The sequence below is a fragment of the Castor canadensis genome, chromosome 5 (assembly GCF_047511655.1).
Source record: "Castor canadensis chromosome 5, mCasCan1.hap1v2, whole genome shotgun sequence".
Classification (NCBI taxonomy): domain Eukaryota; kingdom Metazoa; phylum Chordata; class Mammalia; order Rodentia; family Castoridae; genus Castor; species Castor canadensis.
The window spans coordinates 72,623,406-72,648,230 of NC_133390.1; the positions used below are offsets into that span (position 1 = coordinate 72,623,406).

Consider the following 24,825-nt stretch of genomic DNA (forward strand, 5'->3'; position numbering starts at 1 on the left):
AGATCTACCATTTGATCCAGCAATACCACTCTTGGGGATATACCCAAAAGACTGTTACTCCAGAGGCACCTGCACATCCATGTTTATTGCGGCACTATTCACAATAGCCAAGTTATGGAAACAGCCAAGATGCCCCAGCACTGACGAATGGATTAAGAAAATGTGGTATCTATACACAATGGAATTTTATGCAGCCATGAAGAAGAACGAAATGTTATCATTCGCTGGTAAATGGATGGAATTGGAGAACATCATTCTGAGTGAGGTTAGCCTGGCTCAAAAGACCAAAAATCGTATGTTCTCCCTCATATGTGGACATTAGATCAAGGGCAAACACAACAAGGGGATTAGACTATGAGCACATGATAAAAGCTTTAGCACACAAGGGAGGGGCGAGGATAGGTAAGACACCTAAAAAACTAGCTAGCATTTGTTGCCCTTAATGCAGAGAAACTAAAGCAGATACCTTAAAGCAACTGAGGCCAATAGGAAAAGGGGACCAGGAACTAGAGAAAAGGTTAGATCAAAAAGAATTAACCTAGAAGGTAACACCCACGCACAGGAAATCAATGTGAGTCAATGCCCTGTATAGCTATCCTTATCTCAACCAGCAAAACCCCTTGTTCCTTCCTATTATTGCTTATACTCTCTCTACAACAAAATTAGAGATAAGAGCAAAATAGTTTCTGCGGGGTATTGAGGGGGGGAGCGGGAGGGGGTGGAGTGGGTGGTAAGGGAGGGGGTGGGGGCAAGGGGGAGAAATGAACCAAGCCTTGTATGCACATATGAATAATAGAAGAAAAATGAAAAAAAAAAAAGAGCACCTCCTAACAAACGTGAGGCCCTGAGTTCAAATCCTAATACTGCAAAAAAGAAAAGGGAAGAAAGCATTGTTTCCAAAACATGATTAACACTCAACACTATCAAGAGACCCAACCTGTTGACCAGGATTGTGGTTCAATCATGCAGCATTTGCCTAACAAGTGCAAGGCCTTGAGTTGAAACCTCAGCAACAAAAATGAAAAGTAAAATGTTACTCAGTAAGAGACCTAATTTATCACTTCATTAACTTGGATTTGCCATTATCTTGGGTGGAACCAAAGGGAGCAGCTTGTGAACTCTGAACACTTTTGATACACAGTGTGGTGTGGCCCCCTCCCCATTCCCACCCCAGCACTCCTTGCCCTCTTCCTCCCCCACCTCCATACCTCTTTGGAGCACCAGGCACACTTTGGGTGGATTAAGAGACATTCTTCACAAGAGGTGGCACTTCCGCTAGTGCATATGTTGAGCCCTTCAAAGCAAGACAAAGATGTACCAATTAGTTCCTGGCTGTCAACATGATTGCTGAGGCCTTTGAATGGCTGAAAGTGGGCAGGATTACTTCCTTCTTTAAGAGGGAGTCTGAAGCTGAAGGTTACCCCAATGCTGACTGCAGGCTAAGGCTCATTTGCTCAGGCCAAACACTGAGTTTCTGAAGCATCCACCAAGCATGCACACTTGTGTTAGCAAGTCCCATTTCTTCTGCTGGGCCCACTTGGTTCCATCTCTTTCCCCCATAACTCAGCAAATCCTCTCTCACTGAGAGGGAAGAGAGGCTCTCCAAAAATGACAAAAAATAGTTCAAAAAAAGCACTGAAATATGCCAGCAGAGCCCTTAAAGAAGCAATGCAATGCTGGGTTAACATACCTAGACCCACCTAGCCAACATCTCCAGTAACAAGTCAAACAGGAAAACTCGTAACACTGCTTGGTAGGTAGTACCTGCCTGTAATCCCAGGAGGTGAGTTTGAGGTCAGCCTGGGCCCTGTGTTCCAGGCCAGCTGAGCTACATCAAGAGACTCTTTCTCAAAAATAAATAAATAACACATCCCTGGTTAAAAAAAAAATTAGACACTAAGATTAGAAGGAAACTGCCTTATCACTGAAAAGGTTACTTATCTCAAACATAGGCAACTCCTGCCCCCCACCGCCACCACCAGAGACAGATCTCAACTTCAAGGATGAGATTAAGTACATCGCTCCTTCTCTCCTCTATCCACTCCCTCCCACTTATCCACCCACCAACAGCACAGGTGAAATTTAATGTCCCTTTCATTTCTTCCTTTCTGAAACATCCAGGGCAGGTGACTTCTGGCCACGAGTAGAGCTTGCTGGTCATGCATTTTCTCTGAATGAGAATGAGACTATTTGGTCCTCACAGCACTAAAAGATCACTTGGCTCTCCTTGTCACAGTCTTTGTAAAGAGGAAGAGAAGAGAGGCACATTGAATGGATGGAAAGAAAAGAAACCCAGGGCTACCAGCCCTATTAAAAGAGTACAGATCTTTTTCTTTCTCTCTCCCTTTTTCTTTTCTTTTCTTTTTTCTTTTGAGACAAGGTCTATGCAGCCCAGGCTGGCCTCAAACTTGTGATCCTCCTGCCTCCACTTCCCAAGAGCTAGAATTAGAGACGTGTACCACCATGCCTAGCAAGAGAAAAAAAGTCAAAAAATGAGAGCGAGACAGACAGAGAGACAGAGAGAGGAAGGAGGTGGAGAAGATAATTCAGGGAGGTGAGAGATTGTTACCTAGTTTCACTGAATTCCACAAAAACCCTTATTTGTAAGATAATCAGCATTTCTATACACTGACAATGCATAATTTAACAATGTATATCATCTAACGATGTGCAATCTGAAAAAGAAATGGAGAAAGTCATCCCACTTACAATAGCATCAAAAGCACAAACAACCAAACAACTCTGAAATAAATTAAAGCAAGGTGGTAAAAGATCTATACACTGAAAACAATAAAACACTGATGAAGAAAATGAAGATGACCCCACAATATGGAAAAGAAACCTGTGCTCAAGGTTTGGAAGAATTCATACTACTCAAAGCAATGTACATATTCAATGCAATTCCATTGGAATTGAAATTCTAATGGCATCACACAAAAATAGTTCAAAAAATTAAAAAAAAAAAAAAAGAAAGAAAGAAAAATTCTACCATGTGCCAATGGCTCACACCTGTAGTTCTAGGTATTGAGGAGGCAGAGATCAGGAGGTTTACGGTTTGAAGCCAGCCCAGGCAAATAGTTTGCAAAACCATATCTCCAAAACAAACATCGCAAAGAAGGGCTGGTGTAGTAGTTCAAATGGTAGAGCACCTGCCTAGCAAGCATGAGGTCCTGAGTTCAAACCCCAGTGCTGCCAAAAAAAAAAAAGAAAGACCTCAAATAGCCAAAGCAATTTTGAACAAAAAGAACAATGCTGGTGGTATCACACTATCTGGAATCAAAAATACCACAAGGCTATGTAATAAACAGGCTGTTACTGAAAAAACAAAAACAGACATACAGACCAATACAGAACAAAGTAGCCTAGAAATAAACCCAAACTTTTATGGTCAACTGATCCTCAACAACAGTACCAAGACAAACTATCACAAAAAAGGGCTGATAGAGGGGCTTAAGCTGGAGAGTGCCTGGCAAGCATGACGCCTGCAATTCAAATCTAGAGCTGCCAAAAAAAAAAAAAAATGAAAGGGCTAGGAATATAGCTCAGTGATAGAGTGCTTACTTTGCAGGATCAAGGCCCTGAGTTTGATACCCAGCACCTCAGGAAAAGAAAAAGAAAGAAAGAAAGACAAAAAACAAGAGTGGACATTATTGGTAAGAATGTAAGTTAGTATGGCCATTATAGAAAACAGTATGGAAGTTCCTCAAAAAATTAAAACTAGAGCTACCATATGATCCAGCAATCCCACTTCTGGATATACAAGCAAAGCAAAGGAAATCAGAATTTTGGAAGAGATCTCTGTATTTCCTTTCATATTCACTGCAGCCCCAAAAGCCACAGTTAGTCACACTAGCCAACACAGAGAATCAACATAAGTGTCCCTATGAGGCAGGCTAAACTAGGGGCTAATAGAAAAAAAAAAAAGAAATTACATTTTAGATTAACCATGCCTTGGCTCAGGAACCGCCCTCACCTGGCTGGGAACCACACATGACCCTCCCCAATTATTGACTATTGCTGGGAATCTCCTTCTCCCCTTCCCATAGTTCATCATAGGTTTTAAAAGCACCTGAAAGGCAGAAACATCCTCCCTTGGCTTTCAGCTTCCACCTGGGCCCCAACATGCTTTCCTCTGTACTTCTCTTCTCTCCCTTTTAATAAACTCCCTTTACATCCATGTGTCCTGCCATGATTCTTCCTGGTGGGATAGAAAGGATTTGGAAGTCTTCTGATCACAGACTGCACAAGCGCCATTGACACATAAATGAAAGATGGATAAAGAAAAAAAGAAAACGTGCATATACATATCTTGGATTATTAAGCTTTTAAAAGTGAAGGAAATCTTATTGGTGACAGCATGGATGAATATGGAAGATATTATGTGAAATGAAAAAAGCCAAGCAAGACAAATATGATCTCACTGATATGTGAAATACGAAACAGTTAAACTTACAGAAGCAGAGTAGTTGCAGGAGGCGGGTGGGGTTGGTGGAAGGGTACAAAATTTTAGTTCTAGAGATCTGTTGTACAGCATGTTGACTGTAGGCAGTGATAATGCATTGCACACTTGAAAATTGCTAAGAGGGTGGATCTTAGATGATCTTACCACACACAAAAAAACAACTGTGTGAGGTTCATTAGTTTATGTTGTGGTAATAATTTCAACATATATATACCAAAACACCACATTGTGTTTTGTAAACATAGTATTTATTTTTACATATTTGTCAACTATTCCTTCATAAAACTGGAAAAATAAACACTTAAAAAGTTAAAGGGAAGTATCAAAATAGATGGGAAAAAGACATCTTGAAACTAACAGTTCCTTAATTTTCTAGTTTTAACTCCCTGCTCCCCCTTCCTCACTAGCAGTAAAACCCCACAGAAATCTACATGACAAAGGAGCGGAGGGGCAGATAGGGGTGGGGTGGGGGGAGGATAGGAAGCCACTTGCTCACCCTGGGAGACATCAGAAGGAAGAAACACAAGTTAGGGCAAGAATAGCCGGTGGGACAGGGAGCAGAGGGCAGGAGAGAGGGGCAGGCCCTGATGCTGAAAAGGAAGGGAAACTTTGGGAGCCCAAGGAGTGAGAACAGTGGTTTCTGCCAGCCAGGAGCCTGGACCATGAAACTTGGGCTCCCTCTCATCCCCACAGCTGTCATCCTGCTGGGTTATCACTGACCTCCCACCCAGGGACTGGGCCCCCTCACTCCCAGGTCCAAACAGGCCCAGGGCCTAGATTCCAAGCCACTGGGAAGCTGGGCTTGCCTGCTGACTGGTCTCACTGACAACCTCTTTTTTAATTTTGAGCAGATCCACTCAATGATTTCCAAATAGGCACTTTAAAAATAGCCTTTAAAAATAAGAGTGTGACACCAACAATGAACAAATTGAGAAAGAATATAGGAAAACAATTCCATTTACAATAGCCTCAAAAAAAAACCTCAAATACCTAGGAGTAAATTTAACAAAGGATGTAAATGACCTCTACAAGGAGAACTACAAACCTCTGAAGAGATCAAAGAAGACTACAAAAGGTGGAAAGAGCTCCCATGCTCATGGATTGACAGAATCAACTTAATAAAAATGGCTATACTACCAAAAGCAATCTACATGTTCAACTCAATTCCCATCAAAATCCCAATGACATTCATCACAGAGATTGAAAAGTCTACCCTAAAGTTCATTTGGAAACACAAGAGACCACAAATAGCCAGGCTCAGAAGGGCAAAAATCATGTTCTCCCTCATATGTGGACTTTATTTATTTATTTTTTTAATGTGCAAACTGTGGTGGTTTTTTTTTTTCTTTTATTATTCATATGTGCATACAAGGCTTGGGTCATTTCTCCCCCCTGCCCCCACCCCCTCCCTTACCACCCACTCCGCCCCCTCCCTCTGCCCCCCCACCCCCTCAATACCCAGCAGATACTATTTTGCCCTTATTTCTAATTTTGTTGTAGACAGAGTATAAGCAATAATAGGAAGGAACAAGGGTTTTTGCTGGTTGAGATAAGGATAGCTATACAGGGCATTGACTCACATTGATTTCCTGTGCGTGGGTGTTACCTTCTAGGTTAATTCTTTTTGATCTAACCTTTTCTCTAGTACCTGTTCCCCTTTTCCTATTGGCCTCAGTTGCTTTAAGGTATCTGCTTTAGTTTCTCTGCGTTAAGGGAAACAAATGCTAGCTAGTTTTTTAGGTGTCTTACCTATCCTCACCCCTTACTTGTGTGCTAAAGCTTCTATCATGTGCTCAAAGTCCAATCCCATTGTTGTGTTTGCCCTTGATCTAATGTCCATGTATGAGGGAGAACATATGATTTTTGGTCTTTTGGGCCAGGCTAACCTCACTCAGAATGATGTTCTCCAATTCCATCCATTTACCAGCGAATGATAACATTTCGTTCTTCTTCATGGCTGCATAAAATTCCATTGTGTATAGACACCACATTTTCTTAATCCATTTGTCAGTGGTGGGGCATCTTGGCTGTTTCCATAACTTGGCTATAGTGAATAGTGCCGCAATAAACATGGGGTGCAGGTGCCTCTGGAGTAACCTGTGTCATATGTGGACTTTAGATCTAGAGCAAATGCAGTAATATTATTGGACATGGGTCACATGCTAAGGGGAGAACACATACAGGAGGAATAGGGAAAGGTATGAAACCCAAAACTTGAAAGTGTTTGATCTGCCCACTGTAGAGGAGCTAATATAGTAACCTTAAAATGACTGATGCCACTATGGGAAGGTGACCAGGAAGTAGTGAAGAGGTCTGGTAGAGATGAACCAATTCAGGTTGTAATACACAAGTGCATGGAAGCAATGCTAGGAATCTCTCTGGATAGCTATTCTTATCTCAAAGTAGCAACAATGCTATGTCTTTCTTATTATGGCTTATGTCTTCTCTTCAACAAAATTGTAGAGGGCAGAACAGATTCTGCCTGGAAGCAAAGGGGTTGGGGGAAGAGGGAGGAGGCAAGGGGAAGAGATGGCCCAAACAATGTATGCACATATGAATAAGTGAATAAAAAAAACTAGAGTGTGTCCAGATATGGTGGTATACATCTATAATCCCAGCACTTGGGAGGCAGAAGAAAGAGGATCACAAGTTTGAGACCTGCCTGAGCTACATAGGGAGACCCTGTCATTCATAAGTGGATGACAGATTAAAAATTAAATAAGTAAATATAAATAAAGTGTGTGTTGGAAAAGAGTTTCAAAATGTCAATTCCATTTTTTAGTCTAATCTTCTTTCCTCTCAGAAACTATTATCAGAGGGGGAGAAAAACCAAATCTAGATTCAGAATTGTAACAACAAATCTCCCCTGAGAATTGAATACATACTAACAAAAATGGGGGGAAAATCAAAAATGAAAGTCACTTTCCTCTTCCTTCTTCAACCTTATCAAATACAAACTCAGGCCATTGTGGTAGAATATATATATTTTGTGTGTGTGTATATATACACACACAAAATCACTATTTTATATATATATAATACACACGCACACTATACATATATATATATATATATATATATATATATATATATATATATATATATAGACACACACACGAAATCATTTCCATAAAATGGAATTGCACATCCTTGAGGCTAGAAATATTTTTAAAAAGAAGTAGCTATATCACCTCATTTTACAGATGAAAATATGAGAAAAGTCAAGAAAATGACTTGAAACAAGGAGTCCTATGGACAAGAAGCAGGTCCAAAGGGTCTCTGTTGACAAATGCCCACAGGAGATGTCAACCTGAAGGCCCTGCACCATCCCAGACACAAGGCAGCTGTGAGCCAGAGTTCAGCCCATGGTCAGAAAGGACTGTTGGTCAAAGGCCTCCTTTAGGACTCTGTGCAAAACCACCTGATTCACAAACAACACTTCCTAATTACCAGAGCCGAGTGAGTGTCTGCTCTGTGAGCTTGAGCTAGGAATCCAGGACTCGGGTGGTAAGAGCACCTGAGTTCTGACCCAGACCACATTGGCTGCTGATCCAGTGTACCAGTCTGAAAGTCCTCAGGCACAATACTAAAGGACTCAATGCATGTGACAGACATCTGGTGTGAAATATACTAAACTACTGTAAAAACATTTAAGTAATAATACATATTCCATAGTCACATGCAATATTAAAGTACCTTTACTGCATTCAAAATGATTGCCCTAAAATTAAATTGCTGTTGGAACAAACCCAAATTCAAGACATACTAAAGCAAGTATATCCTAATGACTCAGCTGTAGACTGGGGGAGGCTAGAGACACAAAGATGATACCAAGGGCCCTGCTCCCCAAGAGCTCACAGGGTGCTGGGTACAAGGTCTGCAGACAGAAGCACCAGGACCCAAACCACAGGTTGTGTGCTGATATGTGTCACAGTACCAGACACTCCCTCTGGCATCTCCCCTCTCTCTACCTATTAATGTTTCAGAGTTTGGATCTGGCTGGATGAGTCACTTGGCTCCAACAAGCATTTTGAAAAGAAAGGAAGCAATGAATACAAAGTCAAGCAGATGGGCTGGTGGAGTAGCTCAAGTGGTAGAGTGCCTGCCTAGCAAGCACAAGACCCTGAGTTCAAACCCCAGTACCACAAAAAAAAAAAAAAAAAGAAAGAAACAAAGTCAAGCAGCTGGAGTCACCACTGTCAGGGTGTTGTGTCTAGGTAACGAAAACAGGCACTAGTGGCCCGGATGGTAGCCACATCTTTTCTTGGTTGCTGTGTGCATAGTGACTATTCCCAGACCAACTTCATCTCCTATAGCTCTCTGGTTTCATGTCTCTAAAAGCTAGGGTGTACTGCAAGCTATAATCTAAAAATAAAGTCTATTTCTGAAACTCATTGATTCATCCTACTCTCCCATCAATCATATCCAGGCTGACCATTCTTTCAAGATTATGAGATGTTTCTCTTAATCCAACCCTTCCTGCCCACCCCCTCCAGTGGCCAAGGCCCAGGTCAGGCCCTCTGGTCTAGTTTCTTGCAGTAGCCTCCTGGCCTGCCTCCCTCCATTCAGCCTCCCCATTTCTGCCATCTCTCATGTCCAAGGTCAGACAACTCCCACCGAAGCAGTCATCCAGCAGCTAGGATCACCTGATCCAAAAACATTCAGCGGGCAACAGAAGTAAGTACAGAAGTGGATACCAAGCTGAAATGACCTTTCTGGCTTGAAGGTAACAAGGCACTGGACTGCTTTTCCCTACACCTGAACTATGACCCACATATCTGTTGCATGAAAAACAAAAGACTTGCAGGACAGAATCTTGCAACTAAACAGACATAGATCTAAAGATGTCATCATGAAATGCAAGTATGCCCTAGGAAGGTTCTACCTCTGTCAGTTCCCATCTTAGACTGCCTTCTGAATATCAGGCACCTGCCAAACCAGAAATACCAGCTTTTAGTTATGACTTCTATCTTCAAAACAGCAATTCATACAATGTAATACTATACAGCTATTAAAAAAAGAATGAGCATACTCTCCGTGTATATATCTACATACATCTATGTATATACAGAGTTTGGTTGGTTTTTGAGACAGGGTCTCAGTATCTTGCCCAGGATGGCCTTGAACTTGAGCTCCTCCTGGCCTGTCTCCTGCGTGATGGGTTTGCAGGCATATACCACCATACCTAGCTTGCTCTCTGTATATTGATATGAAGCTTACCCCAATACACTGCTACATTAAAAATAAAAAAGCAAGATGCAGAGCAGTAAATTCAGTGCTGCTTTTAACTAAAAACAGGGGAGGGATATTTGTAACAGATGCATATAAACACTGACACACAGGAACCTAACTAACAGGGATTATCCTGGAAGATATGGAGCAGTCAGATAAATACTCTGGGCCCATGGGTGGCAAGAAAGGGAGACTTCTCATCGCCTCCTAGTTATATTTAGAAAAACTCTGGGAGTATATCACCTATTTAATTGATTACCTCTATGACAACAGAAGTAACTCCACCTAATCAGAAAAAGCATGAGCCAGACCCTAATTGGGGCAGAGTCTATCTATAAACTAACTGGCCAGTACTCCCCCAAACTGTCAAGATCATCAAAAACAAAGAACGATTGAGAAACCAGGACAGCCAAGAGAGACCCAAATCCATGGCAGGACAAATCCATGGAATGTGTTTTCTGTTCTGGGATTCAGAACAGAAAAAGTTAAAAACTAAAGAAATCTGAAAAAAGTACAGACTTTGGTTGATGATAGCACATCAATATGGCTCATTAACTGTAACAAATTCACTACATTCATGCAGGATGTTAATAAAGGGGAAACTGAGTGTAGAATATATAGGAACTCTATTATAATCTCAACTTTTCTAAAAATCTAAAACTCTCCGAAATATTTAGAAAGATTTTTTTAAAGCCATTGAAACCATGAGGTAGGGGGAGGGGGGGACTCAAGTAAGGACCAAGCACGATGACCTTGGCAAGTCACTTAATCACTTAATCTCCCTTAGCTTCCTAATGCACAGTTCAGGAGAGGAACCAAAGGGTCTCTATCATGGATTCCAGCTCAGTAAATCATGACACCTTCCCGTGAGAGCTCCCTCCCAGAAAGCTGCATGCACAGTTCTTGGCTTCAGAACTGGTTAGAGAAGGCAGTGGGCAGGTGAAGACAGATGTCTTCCCCCTCACACTCGCCCCCCATAACTACCAAGACTCAATTTCATTCATCTTTCATCCAGCAGTGTCAGGCACTGTTCTAAGCACAGAGGACACAGTAATGATAAACCCAAAAAACTCCCTGACCTCACCTAACTCATGTCCTAGTTGGTGGAACAGATGATGAATCTGAAAAGTAGGTTCATTCGGTGAATAAATGCTAGGGAAAAAGAGAAGGGGATGGAAGGAGATAGGAGAATGTGGGACGGGAGGTGGCAGCTTTGGTTGGGAGTGGCCAGGTTTGTGGGCTGGATGGAAGCTCACTATGCTGCTACCTGGGAGGAGAATAGTCCAGGTAGGAAGAAGGGCCTGTGGTGTCTGGGTTTTAACAGGATCGCTCTGAGTGAGATTTGAGAATAGCTAAAGGAATCAAGTACAGAAGTGGACCCCAGTTCTGCAAGAGACAGGGACCTCTTGAAACAACTCTGGCAGGGGTGGAGGGGATCCAGCGAGGAGAGGGTGCCATACTGCAGTACCTTCTCCCTCCCCTCAGGCATTCAGCCCTGGGGTTGAGTCAACCTGTCCTGTGGCAGGCAGGCTCTTCCCCTGTGGCCCTGAAATCAAACCCTGCATCTGTGGAAGAAGAAGCCTCACCAAGAAAGGATGGCCATGAATGAAAAGGCCCTTTCCTTCTTCAAAGAAGAAAAACAAACGAAGTCCACCTTGGTTTTCCAAAACCCCAGAGTCCAGCCAACTGAAAATACCTGTGAAGAGAAACTCCAACCCATGAGCCCAGATGCACATGGCCCTATGAAAAAGACCCTGTTATTTAAGTAGTATGTAATTGTCCCACATTATTGATACTAACACCTCTCAGAATAGTTCCAAAACCAGGCACAAGAAAGACAGGTTATTACCAGAGCAGGTGGGCACAGAGGGCCTTTTGCCTAAGTACTTAGATATTTTAACTCTCCGTGGCCTCAGTAGCTAAATAGCATTCCGAACAAGCAGGAGAGGAATACTAATTACAGCTAATTAGACCCTGCCCTCTTCTGCCTCAATCCCCTTCATGAAAAGTCCCCCTGACTCAACATGATGGAGTCAAAATGTGAATCTAAAGGGTAAACAACAGTCTACAAACCAAGACAACGCTTTACATCTCATTGGCCTGTCACTGCAAAGCCTGGGCCTGGTTACCTGAAGGGCACTGCAAACCAGCAAAATTCTAACAGAACCTTAACAGACCATCACCCACTCCCAGGGTAGATGGGGATACATGGGCGAGCGAGGGGAAGGGGGATGCCAACATGAATCCTCTAAATAAAACAAAGGGCTCTTAGTATTCAGAGCATTCTAATTTGCAGGACATTCATTAAAAGAGCATTTGATTACTTAAAACAAAAAAAAGGAACTATGATAGCAAACATAGCTCCAGTCATGCAGCAGGATCAAAACCACACTCCCCTGTCTTAAGAGAGGAAGGATGTGGGGAAAGGTCTCATCCCTGTGAGATCCTTCCCAGGCTTTGTGGGGAGACTGCCTGCGAGAGTCCAGTCTAGAAGCTCTTAGCTACAGAATAGTAAGAGGATGACCTGATGATAGGGGGAGGGCAGCCTGGCAAGGACTTGTTTAAAATGAACTATAGTAGTTTGTGTCTGTAATTCCAGCAACTTTGATGGCAGAAATTGGGAGGACTGAGGTTTGAGACCAGCTCTGGCAAAAAGTTAACAAGACCCCCATCTCAATAAAACAAGCCAGGTATGATGGCACACCCATCATCCCAACTAAGAGAGAGGCTTAGGTAAAAAGATCTGGCCAGCCTCAGAGGAAAAAAAAAGTGAGACTCCTATCCGAATAATCTAAAAAAGCAAAAAGGCCTGGGTAGGCATGGCTCAAGTGGTAGAGCACTTGCCTAGCGAACATGAATCCCTGAGTTCAAATTCCAGTACTGTCAAAAAATTAAAAAATGAGCACCTTAAGCTGGATTTGTTCTATCATTGGTCTAGAAACAACCTGTACAGTACCCTTCTTTCTCTAGGTAGATTTTTCTTTCAAATCATATTCAAACTCTGGAGAAACTACATGCAGTGCTTCAAGAAAAAAAGAGGGGAAGGAAAAGAACAAAAAACAAAATTGCTTGAAGTTGTCTCAACAACACTGGGATACTGAGACAAATGACACAAGATGAGGCAGCCCCTTCTGACGTCGCAAAGTGCCAATGCGCTAGGAGGAAGGTGGCCAATCTGGAGGCCAGTGACCAGCTTGTTCTGCCACAGTTCTGCTGATCCACAGAGGCTGGCAGTACTCTGACAGGAAATGGCAGAAGACAAGCCTGTGGTCAAGAGCTGGGCAATAAAAAAAGGAACCCTGAAGGCACTGGAAATAAGCCACCTCAGCTCAAGCTTTTTCCCTTACCTAAGCTGAGTCAGGAAGGATAAAGAGCGGGAAACCAAACAACCTTGGTGACTGGTCCACCCTCTCACCCCAAAGCAGGAGAGGGGGCAGTGGTCACTTGGCCCTTTTGGGCCCATCTGCCAAATAAAGATCCTTGTGAAGCTGTTCATGGACTTTGAATAAGGGACGTCACAATGCAAATGGAAGAAGCCTTTTAAAAAAGTCTTTGCAACTGGAAATATTTGAGTTTTTATTAGTGTCACAAAAATGTCAAACTGGAAGGGAACTAGAACAGTTCTTAATCTTCTGAACGTCACAGAAAATGAGAAGGGGAAATTAATATAGGGTTGCTGGGTTTCTTATTTATTCTGCCAAAAAAATTTTAAAACCACCATCACTAAAAAGTCTTAGAAGAAAATTTTTCCACCAAAAAATAAAGCCGGCATAATTTCAAACTGAGAGTGAGTCCTTCTGATACCAGGGTCGGTCGACAAGGATATGCTCCATTGTGTGATCCGGGCTACATCTTCCTTCTCTTTGCATTTCCCTGGGGACCCATTAAAACATCAATGAAGGACAGTGGTTACCAGATGGTTGTCTGGAACCCACTGATCTATTTATTCCAGGCTCTGGAGTGATTATTTTCCCCAAAAAGAAAACTTGCACAGTATTCAGTTTGAACTGGGGCCTGAACGAAGTTTTTGTTTGCTCAGAACGCTTTCCAACTGCAATCTCCAAGGCCTTCGTGTAAGTGAGACGCGATAGGGGGCACAGTTCTCCCCTGGCAGCCGGGCAACCACTTGGCTCACCAGTGAAGGTGAGTAGAGCAACCCAACTCACAGTTACTTCCTAAGGAAAGCAGAAACTTTGGAGATCCTGCTGTGGTCTGTTTGGAGGAGAAGGCGGCGGCCGCGGCGGCGGCGGCGGCTCATCAGTCCGGCAGCCCCATCGCCAGGCACCATCCTTCTTCTGGGGGCTTCGTGACTGTCACTCTCAACTTCGAAACTTAAAGTGGGTAACTGAGAGCCCCCTGCACTGCCTCCAGTCCACCCAAGTGTCAGCTAAGGCAGTCTAAACAACCCCTGCCCTCCGCTCCATAATCCTCCATGGTTAGGGCAACGTGAGGCTGGCAGTGTTTGTGACTCGCCGGATGAAGCCAGTCAGAAGGATAGGATCGGAAGGTCCCAAGTGGAGCCGTGGCTCGGGACGCAGTCTCCCCTCGAATTTACAGTGCGGAGGGTGGGCACATCTTTAAAGGAAGGCAGTTGGCCCAAGTGCAGAGAAACTCTGGGACCCGCTACCGGGCCGGTGCAAGAGGCCAGTCCCGCGGAGTCGCCGGGGCGCCACATTTTGGACCCAGGGAAGACCCCGGGTGCCGCGCCTCCCCCGGAGCAGAGCAACCGGCCGCATCACTCCGCGCCTCCCCGCCCGCCCCCGCTCCCGGCCACAAGAGCCGCTTTGTGCGGGCGACCCAACGCAAAGCTGGCGGCAGCCCTCGGGCGCGGGCGCTCACGGGCAGGGTCATTAGCCGGGCCCGCTGTTTACACAGGAAGGGAAGGCTCCTCCTCGGCCCGGGAGGGGACGGGAGACCGAGACAGCCCAGCGGGCGGCGGGCTCGCGGTGGCGCACGCACTTCGGAAGTGCCCCGCGGCGGCTGGCCCGCGGCGGCTGGCCACCTGGAGAGTCCCAAGTCGCCCTCCGCCACAGGCAACGCCTCCCGCCGCGGCTCCTGCGGCTGCGTGCGCGACTAAGTTTCTTTGGGCACCGCTGGCGGCGCGGCTTACCTGCGAGGCGCGGCACGAGCGCGCAGAGCCCGAGGAGGCAGGCGTACAGGGACGCGGGCGCCCGCGGCATGGTGGGCGGCGAGCTCGGCGGGGGCCGGGGCGCGGGGGTTGAGGACTGGTGGCAGTAGCCGCATGCCCGGCGCGAAGCTCGGACTCACGGCGCCCGCGGCCGGGCCGGAGGCGGTAGCGGCTGTGCTGGCTTGAACCCAGCCGCCACCATCCCTCCCGCAGCCGAGCCCCGGGGCCGCAGCCGCCGCCGCCGCTGCTGCTGTCGCCGCTCGGGACGGCCCAGGCCAGTGGCTCTGGGCAGGTAGGGCGCGCGTCGGCCGCGACTTGGGCTCCGGGACGCGCCCCGCACTTTAGCTGCTTCGCGCGCCAGCACACTCTGCCCTTGGCCTCCACCCCTTCCTTTCCTCCCTCCGGCCCGCCAGGCCCCACTTTCCTCAGCTCCTTTCTCCTCCCCTTCCCTCCCCCACAGGCCCCCGCCAGGCCGCACACGGTCAGTTTACGGCGAGGAGGGGCGGGCGGACGGGGCGGGGCGAGTCCCGGCCCGCCCAGCTCCGCCTGCGCTGGGACCAGCCGGCGACGCCGAGGCCCCCGGGCGCCCAGGTGGAAGTCTCTTCCCGCGCACTGGAGGGCTAGGGGCTCCTTCCAGTGTCCTAGCAGCCTGTCGCTACGGGAGGGGGCGGGGGGACGCTGCATTAGGGGAGCTGAGTTTACTTGTGCAGAAGGCGAGCTGTCGTTAGACTGCAGGAGGGACAACAGGTACAGTGGGATTCTGCGTGGCCATCTCGTCCTCCCAAAGCCACAGCAGCAGCGTCGGCCTCCGCGAGGTGAGGCGAGGCGCTGGCGCGTGCAACCACAAATCAACGCCCTGGTGGGGAAGGGAGGGGACGTGGGCGTGGAGACACAGGTAAAGCCCACTTTCACTTGTGAACCTTTTGCCCCGCTTCAGGTTTCTCAACTGGCCAATATGCCACTCGTTTTTAGTTTTCTGGCAGTTTCGGTGATCAAATTCAAAAGCAAATGCCTTATCATTTACACCCGAGCTGGATTTGAAGTGGACAATAAGGGACTAGGTGGGAAACTTCTCAGACAGCTCGTGGGAAGCTGGGCTTGGCAGGGGCACAACCAATGTGTGAAGACTGAAATGGTTTATAAGCAAGATAAGAGGCGGTATTCGGATAGAAGGAAGTAATGTTAAGATGCGTAACACGACACCATGCTAAATGCTATCTAACCGGTATGAACTCACAGAATACGCCCCACAACACTACTCCTATCCGGATAGAAAACTGAGGCACAGAGAAGTTAACTTGCTGGAGGAGGTGACAGCTGGGATATCTTGTTCAAAAGTTCAGAATGGCTGGCTGCAAACAGCAGAAGCAAGAAACAGGGATGGCTCACCTTACAGGTTGGGAACCAGCTGGAAGGAGGGCTTGGAGGGCCAGGTGGAGAACCATCCAAAGGAGCTGGGATCTCCTTGGGCTTTATTTGTGCCCACCCTACCCTCATCTCCTAAACTCTACCAAGGTGGTGCCCTAATGCTGGTGGAAGTGAAGTTATGCTTGCAGTATAACTTCGTCTTTGCCTGGAGGCAAAGAGTCAGTAGCAAGCTCCAAATTTCACTGAAGGTGGGCTTTCATCTTCTAAGTGCATGCAAATATCCTTATATTCTATAATGTCCTCAACGTTTATTCTGATGTAAAAATCATGTTTGTCCTCATTCTTTTTTTCAATTTTTATTTATTTTATTATGTTATTGTGCTGAGGCTACATTGTGACAAATAACAGTTCTTACAATATATCATAATTGAATCCACCCCCTCCATCATTCTCCTTTATCCTCCCTCTCCCCATTCCTGAAATAGTTTCAACAGATCTCATTTTCCATTTTCATACATGAGTACATAAGATTTCCACCAATTTCACCCTCCTGCACCCTTTCCTTATATCCTTTCCCCTCCCACTAGTACCAACCCCCTCCCAGACAGGACCCCACACATATTCCAGTAAAATCAGTGTTGCAGAACCTGCCCCAGTTTATTTTAGAATTACCTGTCCTTAGCCAGTGACCTTGGAGCTTCTCTTATTCCAGTATGAGAGGCAGTGATTATGAGTAATAGGAGCTAATGAACTGGCAGATATCATATGCAAAGTAGTCACGGACCAAATGGTGATTTTAAAAGATTTGTCTGGCAGGAACACATAGAATGGAGTAGATGGAAGGAGAGTTGAGTCCTGGAAACTGGGTGAATAATGCATTAATAAATACAATAATAAGTTGCCTATACCAAGCATTCTTCTGTGCACTTCTCTACCCCAAATTGGGTGCTTCCTAACTGTTGGAATATCACTTTATCTCATACCCACCACAGACCACATTTCCCTGAACTGTACTGGAAAGTGCTGTGAGTCAACTTGCCCCTGCTCTTGTTCTCTTCAGCCACCCCTCCTGTCTCACCTGGTGTTCCCAGCCTGACTGGACCTGCCATAAACCACTAATCCCAAGGGATCCATGCCCCATTATCTTAAAACTTATTTGGAGATTCCTTTTCTAATTCTGAGTTTTTGTGCTCTGGCTTGTGCCTTTTTTTTTTTTTAATCCTACCCAGGAATCCTTCACCTGAGTGTCCATAGATGAATGAATAAACAAAATGTCATGAACTATTATTCATCCTTAAAAAGGAATGAAATTCTAACACATGCTACAACACAGATGCACCCTGAAAACATGCTAAGTGAAATGAGCCAGACTAAAGGGACAAATACTGTATAAGTCTGCTTAAATGAAATCTCTAGACTAGGCAAATTGATAGAGACAGAAAGAACAAAGATTACCAGAGGCTGGGGGGAAAAGACAACTGGGATTATTAATGGGTACAGAGTTTCAGTTTAGGATAACAGAAGAATTCTGGGAACTGGATGGTGGTAATGGTTGTACAATGTGGTGAATGTACTTAGTGGTACCAAATGGTACACTTAAAATGCTAAATTTTGTACCATGTATTTTTTTAACCATTGAAAAACCATTTAGGAGAGCTGGAGGAGTGGCTCAAGTGGTAGAGCACCTACCTAACAAGTATGAGGCCCTGAGTTCCAGCCCCAGTACCACCAAAAAGCAAACAAACGGAGCACTTAGGGCTGGGGATATAGCTATGTGGTGGAGCACTTGCCTCGCATGTCCTAGGCTAGCGAAGTTCTGGGTTTGATCCCCAGCACTGCAAAAACAACAAAAAACACTTTAAAAATCAGATTAGTTAAAACTTTTCCATCTCACAATTCAGGTTTACATGCTAATTCATTCCCATAGTGAGTTGTCGTATTGTGCACTTCGGTTTATAATCCACGTAAAAAATATTCTGATACAGAGCTGCAGCTTAATATACAGGAAAAACAAGGATGCTAAAGTGTTCACCCTAGTTTAGGAAATATGCTTAGTTTACTCTGTTTTTAATAATCATTGCCTGGGTTTTATCATAGTGCAAGAAATAAATAACCCTGCTAAAAGAGTATGACAAAATTCTTTTGTAGAGATTATTAGACCTTTGAAACATGGATATAATTTAATCTTGAGATTAACTTTTTATTTGAAAAATACCATATTATATTCCTTTTAACAGGAAAATCTTCTGCCATAGGTTTTTCTCTCCTTGTGCACCATGATGGTTGTTAGGAAAATAAAATTCCCATGCCAGCTCTCAACCAATAAAGGACTGCTGAGGATGGACCCAAAAGCAACATCTGTATAACAGATGAACTTGGGAATGGCAGAGGACAAGAGGGTTTGTTTCCCTGTTTGTGAACTGGACATAGTAGATCCTCAGTAATATTTGTCTCTTCGTTTGTTTGTGGGTTAAGCATGAACATTGTGGTAATGTCAAGTGTGAGGCAGATGGAATTTTACCTAGATGAATGGAACACCAAACAGGTCTTTTTTTTTTTTCCTCCTTTATTGCTGGGTGGGGGTACACTGTGGCATTTACAAAGGGACTTACAACATATCAAATGTGTCACATTTGAACACACTTGATTCACCCCTTCTACTGCTCTCCTTTATCCACACGCCATTCCTGGAATAGTTTCAGCGGGTATCATTTTTGCATTTACATACATGTGTACACATTTTTTTGCACTGTATTCATCCTCCTACCCTCTTTCCCCATCACTTCCTCCCTCCCACTGGTACCAAACCACCACTACCACCAAACAGGTCTTGATAGAAAAATTTCAATGATAGAGAACAGTGTTTTGTTTATTGTTGCTTTCAGTGCACAGACATAGCTTTAAGTCATAGAAATGTCATATTTCTCTGAGTCTGTTAAGAAGTACACATAAGCATTTTAAATTTATTTATGGAGTAGCTAGCATATCCTTAGTAAATAAGTGGTATGTTCCCAGTAATTCAAATAATTATTGATTTTAGAACTACTCATTGCTTATTATATCTTTCTGAGAGCAATTTTTCAAAGATTAGCTTTGAAACTATTTTAAGATGACATATTCCAGAGGGAATGTATATTTTTCAGCTTTTATGAGCTGAAATACTTAAAAATAATATCTATTAATAAAATTATAGTAAGGATTATGACATTTTTCACACTTAATTTCTTTTTAGACATCATTTCTTTAAAATTGTCAGTAGGCCTTAGACCTACAGGAGGTCCCTCCCGGAGTCTTTCTCTAAATTCCCCTTCTCCGCTCCAGCAAAGCAATCAAAATCTGTTTCTCTTTTCCTAGAAGTTACCCAACAGTGCCTAAAGGATGGAGACTCTTTTCCAGTTATTTCAGAAAAAAAGTACAATGAATGAAAACAAGAGAGGAGAGAGAGAGATTAAATTAGTCATGTTTAAAGGCTTTAGGAATAAAGGAGTGAGCCAGAGGTAGGGAAGGGACACAGGACAGTTATAGCCTGGGAGAAATGTCACAGGAGCAGAGTGATAGGACAGAGGCCCTGAACGCTGCAGCCACAGTGAGAGACAGAGATAACTGAAGATCAAATGAAAGAAACCAATTGTCAGGAATGCTCTGGAAGCTGTGCCAGCATTCTCCCATTCTCAGGACCACTTTCTTTTTTTTGGCAGGGGCGGGGGGGGGGATGCTGAGGTTTGAACTCAGGGCCTCATGCTTGTTAGGCAGGCACTCTTACCACTTGAGCCACTCTACCAGCCTTAGGACCACTTTCTTTATTTTTCCTTTTACCTCCACTCCACACTCCCTTTCTTGTCCCCAGGCCCTCTCCTATACCTTGTCTTGAGTACACCAGTGATCCTTACGACTGTGTTTAGCTAGCCATCCAGCAGCCTTTCAAAAAGCAGACAAACTTCTTGGGGGCCATGTTTGGAGTTGGAGTAGGGAATGGAGGGTAAGCAGCTGCTTGAGAACCATCTCTGTAGGGAGCCAAAGGTTAGCCACCGGCCTGGGACCCAACTTTCATCTGTTTGCCTGGCTGCTGACCCTTTTATAGGATATAGTCATGCATATTCAATTGCAAACTGGGGGAAAACTAGAAACCTGGACCCAGAATCAGAAGAACTGAATTCAATCCTCAGTATCATCAACTAGCTGAGAATTGGTACAGCTGCTTGCTACTCTCTGGACCTCAGTTTGCTCCTCTGGAAAGTGAAGGTGTTTTCCCTGCCAGAGCTGGCTCTGTAATTGCTCCTCGTGAAGTCAAATGTGTTCAGCAGTTGGCAGCAGGCTCAGGTGAACATGACCTGATCTACCAACTAGACATTGTTCTTCAAAGAGCCACTGCCCTGAAGTGGAGGACAAAATGCCTATTTGAACACATTATGTGTGAAGACTGTGAGTGCCTGTTTGAGGGTGGACTCTCAAAATGATCACCTCTCCACTTTAAAGGATATCCCCAGGGGCGGTCATCAGCTCCCTTGCTAATCTATTCTAATTTCTTCATCACCAATCACAGCAAATTCTTCATTCCATGGAACACAGTAATTTTGATGGTTTTCTCTTCTCCCAGTCCAGTGGAGATTGGTCACTGTCCCTCCAATATTTCAGAGATCATAAAATAAAACACAAAGCCTGCAGTGCCCACTAGAGGTTCTTCTTAGTTCAATGACACATTCAGATTCACAAGCCTCTTAGAGACTACACTTGGCTTTAGACAACTCAAAAAGATGTCGGGGGGAGTCGCCACTGGCCTGCATGGCAGCATCAAGAATTCATTTCTGCACAGTGAATACATGTATCCAAATATCACATGGTACCCCATAAGTGTGTACAGCTTGTATGTGCCAATTAGAAAGTAAGTAAGTGAAAAGTTTATCCTCTGGAAGTGCTGAGAGAGAGAGAGAGAGAGAGAGAGAGAGAGAGAGAGAGAAAGGAGAAGGGAGGGGAGGGGAAGAGAGGGGAGGGGAAGAGAGGGGAGAGGAGAGGAAATCACTGTGTTCCAAATACAGCTATAGGGCAGAGCCAAGCCAGCCCAGAGGCAGGATGCTCACAAGCTCTAAGTCAAGCTAGCTGAGCTCCCTCTCTCCAGAGAGACCACACAGGGCACCCGAAACGCCCCTACCAAAAGACAGAGCTTGAAAAAATGCCTTACTAATTACAAATGTTTGGAAAAGCAAGCCGAGTGTACACTTGGTACAACTGAAAGAGCAGTAGACAAGGAATCAGATGGGGTGCAATTCCCAGGGCCTTCCAAGCCTGTCTGACCCCCTCATAGACATGGACTCCCCTTGCACATTGTTTCTTCTCCATGAAAGGCTCTCCCCACATTGTGCCTGACTGGTAAATTCTACTCATCTTTCCATACCCCGCTCCAGCATTGCCTCCTTTGTGAAGCCTTCCAGAACTGCCACTGACAGAATGCAGTGACTTTCATGAATTTGTCTCCATGAGGATTGCTGAGGCTAAAGATACTTGCTTATGGCATGATCACCTCTGATGTAATTCTCAGTTCCTGAGAGTAAGCACTAAAAGAAGTGCATATGGAATGACTCATTTAGTCAGGAGTATTTACTGAACTTAAGCCATGTGCCAGATACTGTCCTATGGCGAGGGATGGATTAGTGATGTGTATGCTGAGTCTTGAAGGATGAGGAAACCATAAGATATAGGGAGGAAAAAGACAGAATAGACAGCTGTTCCCAAAGTTCCCATTCCCTCTTTTTCCTGGACCAGTTACTCTGCTATATTTTTCTGCTGTGCCTGGTGGGTTGAGTTGTAGTTCTATGGCTAAGTTCTAAACCAACGTGTGGGGCGGGGTGGTGCATTAATATCCGACCAGACCCAATCTCTCTCTTGAAAGGTCCTCCATACTCCTACACTACCTGCTGGCTTGACGCAGATTGAGTAGAAACCCTGAGAACATAGTAAGAAGGAGCCTGAACCACCCCCTGGGAGTGATCAGGTAGGGGGTCCATTGTCCAAGTGTTATATTGAGGATTTTTTTCCCCTAAACTTAAGACTTAGGTTAATAACAGAAAATAAAAAATATCCTTGGAAAATGGTAGATGCTGTATGATGGAATGAGAATTATGTAGGGATTGTGTTCATTGATTGTCCTTAATAAGAAAATGGTAAAGACCCTTACTCACAGCTGGCTCAAAGATGCTTTCTCTTAGCCCTGATTCTGTTGATTTGCTTCCAGGATATTCTTTGTCCTAGGATGTCACTTCATTGAAACAGGACCTTCATTCTTAGACCCAATAAATACTATTGAGGATGTTCAATGTAGTAGAGAAATAAGACTCCGGTTTCCCTGAGTTAGCTCAAGGAAGGGCTGACTGACGTGGAGTCCACAGAATGGGAGGACATTCATGTCAGGCCAAAGGGCAATTCATTTTTGCCTTTGACTGGGTGGAGAGGTTATTGTTTCCACCCAAAGAAGATAAGCCTCAAATATTCTTTCCATCAGCCCAGGACAGAGTTAGAGGACCCTTGAACAAAGAGGAAAGCTATATGCCATACCTGAGGTAATAACAGTGATTTCAGATTAGCTACTTAAATGGAGAGAATAGTTTATGCAATTTAAACATAAGTAAAAAAAAAAAGTTTTCACTTATTTTTTTTTTTTTGAGACAGGTCCATCCTGGCCTAAAACTCATGATCACCCTGCCTCTACCTCCCAAGTACTGGGATTACAGACATACGCCACCACGCCCAGCTGAATTTTTCACTTTGGGTACCAGAGACTTGTTCACCTATAAGCTCCAGGAAGATAAAGCCTGTGTTTCAACCACACTCTATTTGTATCTGCCTCCAAGGCCTAGGAAATACAGGACATTCTCAGTTTCAAATGTGTCTCATTGCCCTACTGGCCATTGACATATCCTATGCTAATAATTTGGCATTAAATGACACAGAGGTAGGCTCTGGAGTTGACTGCCTGGCCTCAACTCCTGGCTGTTCCACTTAACTAGCTATGTGACTTTGGACAAATTATTTGCCTCTGTTCATCCAACTACCGAGCAGGGTTAGTGACAGTGCCTTCTTCATAATGATCATGCGAGGCAAGAGTTAATAACTCTGAGGCACTAATAGTGCCTGAGCCCGCCTTATAGCAAGTGCGCCCACAATAGGCCAATGGTGCTGCTGCTATTTTTCAAGCTGCCTCTCATCCGGAAGCAGCAGAGCACGCCTCGATTGGCCCACGTCTCATGGCTGATACACGGCTCAGGAAATATGTTCTCAGGCCTGCAGGAATGATGAGGCCTTTGATGGTTTGCCCCAAGCTTCTGTCTCTGAATAAAAGAGCCCTAGTTCCCAGCCCTGTGGCTGAGGAGGCTCTCCCCAGGCTTTCTCTAACCTTGCTTTTTTGCATCATGGATTGTCAATTAAGCACAAGTCAGAATTCACAGAGAGCACTTGGGAAGAAAGCCCAGTCAGACCTTATTCACCTCATAAAAAGCTGATGAAAGACAGAAACCTCCCACTGGCCTTTTTTTATTTTTTTAATTTTACTGCAGAATTTTTCAATGCAAATGACTTCATCTCAATTTTTTTTTTTTTTGTAAAATTACCACTAAATAAAATGTTGGTTATCAGAACAATTGTACCAAGTTTTATGGGATATGACATTAACTTTACTTAATACTACTAACGAGATTGGGGTGTACTTATTGGTAGCTTGTACTCAGCATGTACCAGGCCCTGGGTCTGAGCCACAACACCATAAATAAACAAATTCAGTTGTTTATTATAAAGTCAAATAAAAGAACAATGTATGATTTCTAATGATCCAGTAAAAATGATGCAAGTAGCGCAACAAGAGTGAACTAAGTAGCATTTGTGTTTCCCTGGCACAGAAGCAAGAAATGTAGAGATCAAGAAAAAGTCAACGAGGAAATTATTTAGAACTGGTACATTAAAAGTTATTGACTACAATCAAGCCTATTAAAAGAATGGCCCCACGGGAAGTTGTCTTCTGTAAGCCATAGGAGACAGCACCACCTCCTGGCCATGGATTTGCCCAGTGGCTAGTTGCTGGAGCAAAACTTCCCCAAAGTAAGTTTTGGTGTAGATGTCACCTGGATACCTGACCACCTTCTCCATAAGGGACTTGGTATCCACTGAGGCTTCTTGTGCGTAACAGATTTTATTTCTAGACTCTCAGAGGAAGGCATGGAATATGATGTGATCTTGGTATTGACCATGAGGGGCCAAACCACTTATCTAAAGCAGTAGTTCTATGCCCAATGTGGTGGTGCTTGCCTGAAATCCTAGCTTTTAGGAGGCTCTGGCAAAAGGATCATGAGTTCAAGGCCAGCCTGGGCTACATAGTGAAACCCCTCCCCCCTTGTTTCAATAGTAAAACAAAGAAAGAAAGAAAACTTTTATTTGGGCTGAAGTTGTAGCTCCATGATGGAGCACTTGCCTAACATGTACAAGGCCCTGGGTTCAATCACCATCATGGAGGAAAAAACAAAGAAAAGAAAAGAATGAAGTATAAAGCAATGGTTCTCCAACTCCACTGTGCACAGAATGACCTGGAGCTTCCGCACTCCTCTTGCTCAGGTCTGCCCCATGAAATCTCTGGGCATGGAACCCAGACATT

General features: G+C 44.5%; 1 protein-coding gene across 2 annotated transcripts in view; it reads right to left on the reverse strand.

The window, feature by feature from the left end:
• Itgb5 (integrin subunit beta 5) overlaps nt 1–15,275 on the reverse strand; it is a 135,124-nt gene extending 119,849 nt beyond the window's left edge. Inside the window, exons 1-2 of one of the 2 annotated variants that reach the window (XM_074073340.1) lie at nt 14,805–15,272; nt 1,209–1,294 (exon numbers count right to left, since the gene is read on the reverse strand). In XM_074073340.1, coding sequence (XP_073929441.1) covers nt 1,209–1,294; nt 14,805–14,874 — 156 coding nt within the window. In that variant the 5' untranslated portion in view covers nt 14,875–15,272. Of the gene's footprint in view, nt 1–1,208; nt 1,295–14,804 lie in introns of both variants that reach the window. The other variant, XM_074073339.1, reaches the window with a different exon arrangement.
• Nucleotides 15,276–24,825: the final 9,550 nt, after the last annotated feature.